The sequence below is a fragment of the Anoplopoma fimbria genome, chromosome 5 (assembly GCF_027596085.1).
Source record: "Anoplopoma fimbria isolate UVic2021 breed Golden Eagle Sablefish chromosome 5, Afim_UVic_2022, whole genome shotgun sequence".
Classification (NCBI taxonomy): domain Eukaryota; kingdom Metazoa; phylum Chordata; class Actinopteri; order Perciformes; family Anoplopomatidae; genus Anoplopoma; species Anoplopoma fimbria.
The window spans coordinates 2,447,547-2,456,055 of record NC_072453.1 but is presented as its reverse complement, the minus strand read 5'-3'; the positions used below and the strand labels follow the sequence as shown (position 1 = coordinate 2,456,055).

Here is an 8,509-nt window from a genome sequence, read left to right as displayed (position 1 = left end):
GTGTAACATGAATCATATTGCCAGATTCTTGCTTATACACAGCCCTAGTAAAATCTAACAGGACTTCCCAAGGATTAAACTGACTACTAGGGCTTCCCGCTCTTAGTCGACTAATCGGTTGGTTTGGTCGAGATTTTCTTCAGTCCTTTTTATATGCTCTATCTCTCTGGCAATCACAAGATATAAAGAGGGTCTTTTGATTCAGATTTGTAGATTAAATCAACTAATCGATAAATTGACAAAATCGTATGAGTGGGAGTTGACTAAGACTTTTCTTTCTTTGGGGACAGCCCTACTGACTAATGACACACTTTAAAAATGGATGATGAATTGAATACTTGAACAGCTTCTCCCCAGATGTTTCTGATATCAAGGTTTTATTTTTACTTATTGTAGGCAAAACCAGTACAAGGGGATTCTGAATCATCCATCCATCAACCCACAAATCTATACATACCACTGTACACATAATTAACATACATAGACACATACACACACTATACATATTTGTGCCAGTGTGCGCACATACACATTTATATACTTATAGTACTAACAGAGGACTCCACCACTACCGCGCACTGGACTACCCACCCCAACAAATTTGATGTGTGATGTGTTTAACTTGTTTTGGTGGAAAAGCAATATATATGTTGAGGGTGCAGAGACGCACAAGTAGTGTCTGCCTGTGACTATGGGTTTCTGAAATGATGTCTTATGGAAATGTGATATGAAGATGACAGTTAGCAGTTGAATGCTTCTCAGCCTTCATTGACCTCATGTTGGTTATCATAACCTGTAGTCACTAGTTGGTCCTTGTCACGGCCATTCGGCGGTATGAATCGGTGGCAGTCAGCCTGAGAGTGCTGTTCAGCCCAATGAAGCAGTGATTTCAATAATACTAGATCAGACATACATGCATGGCTTCCAGTAAGCAGCAGTCTTTGTGACGCGTTCAAGTGAAATGTTTAGCAGTCATGAGGGCATTGTGAAGCAGAGCGTCAGTTAATCTTTATCAGTTCTTTGCTGTTGGCGTGTCAAGGCCCCAAAAACCTTATGCGAGGCCCCTGAACACACATGGACCCTCAACATTAAGGTTAGAACATGATCTTGATAAGTCTACTCACTGCCCCATTTTCAGTGATATTCATTAAGTATGCTTTTTACTGGCCTGTGATTGAGAATTCAATACGCTGACTATCTTCTCCTGTGAGCTGGGGGCCCATTTGGCCATTCCAGCTGTCCCGTGAGACAGCAAATGAGCCTCATCCCACTACAGCTTCCTCCTGTACCTCAGGTCCAGATCTGTACAGGTTCTCCTCATTCCAGAGAGGCCCTCCATTTTGGGTCGGGGCTTTATGGAGGACAGCCTGCTGGTAGAATGAGAAAGGGGCTCTCAGTGGCCTGTCGTTGCCCTGGCCTAGAGCTTTCAGATGGGGGAAACAGTGGACACACGCGCAGGTCTCACAGGGGCTGGAGTCATATGATGGTTCACGGTCTGTGGTGTGGTTTGAATTTGTCACAAAATCTGTAGAAAGACAGAGCGGGTACATATTTATATTTGGAAATATAAGATAATGACAAAAGGTTATGTCTGAAAGGGAACTACTGTACATTGATATGCAGGCAATGGGACAAGACTTTGGTATTGGAGCATATTGAAAGGGACAGGTTTTGGTTGATTGCAGGTAAACTATCTGTGTGGAGAGTTAGAGAAGCAGAACGCACTGGCCGAAAGCAATCTTGGAACCCACCTGTTATAATCTGACAATGATTTAGCTGTTTATTGGTTTGAAATTAGCTTGTAAACTGGCCACTTGTGGAAAATTCCGGGTGTTCACATCGTCTCAAACTTCCACAAAAGGAAGTCTGGTCCGGCTATCAAATCGCTACACAGAAATATAGCTTCTTGCCTCCAGAGGCTTATCCGTCGCCAGACCGATAGCCAATGGGTTCAGAGAAAGCAGCTTGACTAACGGATAGACTTATCACTGGAGTCTTTCTATTTGTATCCATACCACACTAACCTTTGGAGTTCTTCCCCGGTTGGACAACGTCCTCCGCTGGCTGGACCACACCCTCCTGGTGGTGGTTACCCTTGGGTCTTGGCTTGGAGATTTTGGCCTTTACTCCCCTCAGTAAGACTGCCAAGGCTAGAGACAAGCTAAATAACAGCAGCATCATGCACAGGGCCAGCATGGAGTAGAGAATGATAGTGGAGTCTTCCAAGGCTGTCGGAGCCAAATTTTGCATGTATGGGGTAACTGGAAGCAGGAGCTTTTTAGTGGTCACAGGAGGTGATGGATCTAGGGGGTGGATAAGAAAAATATCACTGAAAGACCTTCATGGGGGCATGTTATTCCTTTATTGGGAAGCTAAAGGTAGAGAGATGTCAGGAAATGAAGGGAGAAAGATAAGGAGTGCCATGCAACAATGGTTCCAGAAAATTGCTAACGGTGTGGTTAACGGTTTGTGCCCCGAAGCCTTTAGGGCAACAAAATACGTGCATTCTACACCAATGTACAACAAACAAGTATCTATTTAAGCAAAGAAGTAAGCATCTTCTGCGTACCCAAACCAAATACCATTCAGCCCCTTTATAGAGGAGTAGTCTGGTTGTGTTTAGAAACTCTCGCAAGATCATTGAGGTTGGGCATTTCCCAAGTTTAGGATAGGTCGTCAAACCCTTGATTAGCAAAAATCTGGCAAGATGGTTGAGGTTAGGTGTTACCCTCGAATGGTTATGGTTAGGAAAGGTCCTTGGGCAGCGGGTCTCACGAGAGTTTTCTCAAATCTAGGGTAACCATTAAGACAAGACAAGTAGTGTCCTGCTAGCTATAGCTACTGCATTTAGGTAAGCTGGTTAGCTAGCTGCTAGCCTTCAAAACCAGTCACTGCAATTGGTATTCAATTGTAGTTATACTAGAGTCCCTTCTTTACCTCAAATCATGCTCTAAAAACTTTGTCCACTGAGGCCTAATTTATTTATGTCTCCAGGAAACAGAGATAGTCACAAAATAATTAAAGCTCTAATCCAGGTCAGCGGGGTCAATACTCACTCTGGCAGTGCTGGGAGCACTCCGCTGGATGTCCCCCACAAACCTCAGCGCACCTCACACATTTCTTCAGCAGCATATCATAGTAGTGCCCAGCCTGTGCTTTACAATATGCAGACTCTAATGCAGGAGAAGAACATATGTTAAACTGGATTAAATCTGTCCATTTGAATTTCTTCTTTTATGGATTATTCTAATGTTACCCATTCCAATCAACTTTTTATCTGTTACTACTGAATCAGCTATTTTAATAAATAAAGGTATACTGCTGGAAATAATCCCTCCAGAACAGTTGACATCCATATCTTGTTTTTATCCAATGCGTCTTTGATAGCAAGGGCGACAAATATTACATGCTAGATTTGAGATTTAGTTTTTATTCTAAAGAAATGAAGGGGGGAAAAAACGATGCCAAAATCAAATTGAAATGCATTTATTTCCCTCAAATGTTGCGTATGGTCAAATTGGTTATTAAAATTTGACTCTTGCAACTAGTGCGCCTGTCTTTAGGACAATCGTGGCAATTCAAAACAGCTAGATAATTGTTAATTATCTCAGGTTTTATCAGCGGCCAAGGCCCCTAAAGCGACGTAAAAGTTAATGCAAGAATTTTGTTCTATGAACTTTGACTTCATAAGCACCACCATGGATTACCATGTGTGGATTCCTGTCCCTTTTACATAATTTATGTATGTCTATGTGTGTACTCACCACAGTAAACGATGCATCTGGCGCTGACTTGTGGTTGCTTGCATACTGCCTGACAACCAATACATTTTTTGATCAAAGCATCCCGGTACTGACCCTCACGGCAGCTTCCACCCATCAGGCCTGATGACCCTCACACTAAAAAAAACAACATAGAGGTACATAGAAAGATGAGTGTTGAGAAAATATGTATGGGATGTATACATCCAACAATAGCCTGACTAGAGATTATCAGAAGTTCCCAAGATGATGTAGAAAGAAAGTTTGTGCTGTATAAAGCAGGATAGGTGTCTAGGATATGTCTTTCTTGCCTCTGCTTTCCTTTTTTGATGTTTTTTTTATAGAGCAAACCTTGCAAAACGGTGTACAAAGTCCAGTGAATCAAAGATAAAGGGCCGTCAGCAACAGTCTTGCTGTTACTACAAAACGCAAAAGAAATCATGTCTTTGTTCTCAAACAGTCCTCTTCGCTCCGTTGAGCACAGAGTCAGCGAACTGTGAAAGAGACATATATTTAAACCTCCTCCGCCCTCCACTGCAGTATACCACTATGAACTTGTCACACCCTGATAAACAGCGCAACGTTTAATTATCATAAACACAAACTCCATGTTTACTTTTATTAAAACAAAAGTGCATATTTCCATATAAAACATAATGAAAACTGTCCTATTTCTCATGTATTTATCTATTTGTGTGCTTCCTTGTTAAATTTGGTTGTTAGTCTTTTTATGATTATTTATTTGTCTGTTATGGTGTGTTGGTAAATGTATGTGGAGACAGTTCACAGCAAAGCAAAGGTGTTCCTGGTAATCTAAGATGGCTCACCGTGATCTGCAGAGCCGCCACAAACTTAAACTCTTCATTAAACTAGTTAGAAACTGTTGAGGGTTGAACTGTTGAAGTTGAGGGTTCGATTATCACCACAATCCATGACCGAAAATACTGAAAATACGACATTCAGTTGTCTGATGTGACCCACTATGGGTTGAAAATGACGTTTAGAGCAATGGTTCTCAACCTCTTTTCAGTGATGTACCCCCTGTGAAATATTTTTTCAGCCAAGTACCCCCTAACCAGCGCAAAGCATTTTAGGTTGAAAAAAAGATGTAACACACAGCGCTCTGCCATCAGTGTCTGATTTATTAAACACTGAACATTGCATTGTTGCATTGAATTCAGTTGATGAACTTACACTTATATTTTATTGAATATTTATTAAATAACTATTTTTAAAGGATTTTTGAAAGGATGCTAATTTTAAATATATTTTAAAAAAATCTCACGTACCCCCTGGAGTGCCTTCACGTACCCCCAAGGGTACACGTACCCCCATTTGAGAACCACTGGTTTAGAGGGATCACTCACCTGGCGAGATGAAGAAGCGGTGGGAGAATCATTGGTTTGAAGATGAGAGTGAGATAGACCTGTATTTCAGCATGGTAGCTCATTTGGGTACGAACTCACTGCCTGAGGTGGGACTTCCCCCCGTGTGTGAAGAGAATCCCCCCATATGTATACAGACACATACACAAGGTTAGAAGGTTAGTCTCTATGGAAAGTAATCACACCCCCTTAGACGGTTGTGTTTTAATACTGAATCACTGCGGCTGTTCTGCTTTTAGGACGTTTTGATGATAACCAACAGAAATATGATTAACTATCAAATTTAAAACTAATTTCTACAAATGGACCTAAATGACAAAAATGCTCTGTCAAGTGTCATGGGCCCTGTGAGTTGAATTGCAAAAAATGTATCTTAAGGTCCACTTACTTTTTACTTTTAACAGAAAACGGATGAAATACTGTAAATCAACTTATTATAATTTTTTTATTGAAGCCATTCCTCTGTAATAATAGCTTTACGTTTGAGGTGTCCTCACTGAGATGTAACTCTTCAGTTTTTGTTGCCATCGTCTACCTTGAGAAGAAGTTAACACTACCAGGCTTCATGCAAAGTATGATGTTTTGTTTGTGCTGAATTAAGTGGGTGTATGATGGCCAAAAAGCTCAACTACTGTAAGATCCAGTTATAGAACCTTCCACTTTGTATTCCACAGGCCTTGTAGTAGCCCAGAGGTCAAATTAAAGTATTTCTCTTTGACAATTTGCTAAAACTATGGGTCAAATATTTGTTCCTTTGTCTTCATCATGAAGGTTTTTTTTCTGTTTATTTTTAACTTTTTTCACAGAATGTTGGCACATCATGGCAGGAAGTGTAATTAATCATTTTAACAACTGCATTCCATTTAGGTTTGCCAGGTGCAACCTCCTGTTATTGTGCTTGCTTACTCACAAGACGGGTTAACAAGGGCACTTAATGTGCTTTTCCTGCTATGACAAGTCAAAACATCGTTGGTCAAAAAGTCCTATTGACTGCAAAGCTTTTCACACAGTGGTGTATTTTGAATTATAATCACTGTCACTACTTAATTTCACGCAATTGATTTCCATTCACTGTATCATTCCACCTCTAAAATTGGAGGGAAGAATGCTTTTATGCTTATATTTTTTATTATTTTCTTAAGTTTTATTCAAATTTATTTTCACAAATTTAACATTAATATAATGACAACTATCGATGTTTGTATCAGTGTTCAAAAAGTCATGCTGATAGAGCCTCAACGTACAGTTAACATAAACAGAGACCATAGTGACTCATTGTTACCCGTTATTAATGTGCTGCTGAGTGTGTCAAACTGTATTTTATTGAGAATATGTGACTAAACCCACTTTCTTGTAAATGTGAAACTGTCGGGCAGTTCCAGATTACGTATTTTATTCTCATACTGAGCACAAGAGTGTTTCATCTCCGCTTCAGTTCTCATATGAACCAGTATCTTCCTGGCCATGTGCAGCTTAGTTTTAGACTGATAGTGAAAACATAGATTTTTTTTAAACCGAGGATGAACACCTGATGAAGTTAAAAATGTGAACCAGAGATTTATTTTGGTCAAATTATAGGTACAATTGTTTTTATTAGATGAAAGCCCTGCACAGCTTTATTTTAATTTCCCTTAATCAGTCCAAATTGTTCTGTGTAGCATAAATTAATGTGGCAGCCACAAAACTAATAAAGAAATGTCACTGAGGGCCTGTTTGCTCACCTAAACTACTGTAATTATGCAATGTCTTTTTTTATAAAGTAAAGAGAGAAAATTAGAAAGACAGTAACGGTAGATCATGACTAAAGCACTTGAAGGAAAAGCTTTAGGTTTTAAACAATGCACTGACTTTGTCACTGAGATTTTCATGAAGTTTTTGCTGTGCAGCTGTTAGAAGATACCGGAAATGCTGGGCAGACAAGTCACCAAAGGTGTTAGTTTTGTTTCACAACATACGAATTTGGTTCTGCTTTGTAATATTTAAACAATAGCTGCTGAAGAACAGCAGGTGCAGTTGTGCTGTGAGTATTTAAGAAGAGATAAATGTTCACAGAGTTATTGACGTTAATGATGGACAATGCACTGAAATTAACATTTTACTACTTTGTTAGTTAGCGTAGGCCACACATCATTTATGGCTACAAAATGTACTTACACTTATGCTGCAAGTTTGATCCATCAAGTCATAGAAACAGGAACCACAACCACCACATATACTTGTGCACAATATATTAAAAAAATCGTCAACCTTCTTTGACTTTTATGATCAATGAGTAGAAGTTACCAATGCATTCATTAGGACATGATCCCTAACTTGGTTCCCACCCACAAAAAAGTTAGAGATACAGTCACCATTCTTAATCCTAACGGGTCATGTTGCCTGCGGCTGCTCTGTACCTGAGCAGGTATGTGGTTAACAAGTGAGACTCCCCCATCTGTATGTAAATCATCTGAATGCAACTTTGAGTCAGACAACAAATCAAGTAGAAAACCAAGAAGTTACATTTGAGGAAGCACAGATACAATTATAACTCTGCTCCATGTTGAGTCACAGTGAAACCAAAAGCTTCTTCACTTAATGCATTTACTCTAACCTGTGCTGAAATACTGCAGATTATTTTAGATTAAACTTTAATGATGAAATCTATAACGGTCAGTTGGAGGAACAAATACAGATTGACAAATATGCATAAAGATATTTCGGCATTAACAAGTAACATTTATTCATATTGTGAATCAAAGATTTTGTCTTCATAGATATACAAGAAAATAAAAGAAAGGTTAGGTATACACACAAATACAAATACAATTCATTTGTTTGGCCGGCTGTGGCGTAGTGGAGAGCAAGGTAGTTCTCCAATCAGAGGGTCGGTGGTTCGATACCCGGCTTCGGCAGTCGATGTGTCCTTGGGCAAGACACTTAACCCCAAGTTGCTCCTGAAGGCTTGCCATCGGTGTGGACTGGATGTTGCATGAATGTTAGTTAGAGTCTGATGGTGGCACCTTGCATGGTAGCCTGTCATCAGTGTGTGAATGGGTGAATGATATGTAATATACTACTGATTGTAAGTCGCTTTGGATAAAAGCGTCTGCTAAATGATTGACTGTTTGAGTTTCTTTTTATATTCCAATATATTTAATGTTACAACACAAGTAGTAATGAATGGGTGGGCAACATGGCAGCCCACCCCCACAGAGTGTCGTGCATAGCCAGAGACAGGCATGTGGAAAAGTTATACTTAAAAGTCAAAACATGCATATTTGAGTATGCACATCACTGGTCATGACATTAAAACATCAAACTAAATGGACGGGTCGTTTATGTCAGTTCTGATTACTGGATCACACCAAAACCACCTACAGA

The 8,509-nt window shown here is 39.7% G+C and overlaps 1 protein-coding gene across 2 annotated transcripts; it reads right to left on the bottom strand.

The window, feature by feature from the left end:
• Nucleotides 1-366: 366 nt before the first annotated feature.
• On the bottom strand, nt 367-5,200 carry LOC129091619 (tumor necrosis factor receptor superfamily member 13B). 2 transcript variants are annotated; one of them, XM_054599308.1, is made up of 5 exons: nt 5,129-5,200; nt 3,765-3,899; nt 3,057-3,173; nt 2,025-2,303; nt 367-1,525 (listed from the first exon to the last, which is right to left on the bottom strand). In XM_054599308.1, exons 2-5 carry the CDS (start codon nt 3,877-3,879, stop codon nt 1,263-1,265), a joined length of 774 nt encoding a protein of 257 aa, XP_054455283.1. In that variant the 5' UTR covers nt 3,880-3,899; nt 5,129-5,200; the 3' UTR covers nt 367-1,262. The 2 variants fall into 2 exon arrangements, with proteins under 2 accessions (XP_054455283.1, XP_054455284.1); XM_054599309.1 differs by having other exon boundaries at nt 5,051-5,136.
• Nucleotides 5,201-8,509: the final 3,309 nt, after the last annotated feature.

Excerpts from the sequence above, each read along its gene's own strand:
- LOC129091619 (XM_054599308.1), bottom strand. The coding sequence starts at position 3,879 with ATGGGTGGAAGCTGCCGTGAGGGTCAGTACCGGGATGCTTTGATCAAA. Across the intron at positions 2,304-3,056 it reads GTGCTCCCAGCACTGCCAGA|ATCCATCACCTCCTGTGACC; the intron begins GTGAGTATTGAC and ends TCCACCCCCTAG. Across the intron at positions 1,526-2,024 it reads ACCGGGGAAGAACTCCAAAG|ATTTTGTGACAAATTCAAAC; the intron begins GTTAGTGTGGTA and ends GTCTTTCTACAG.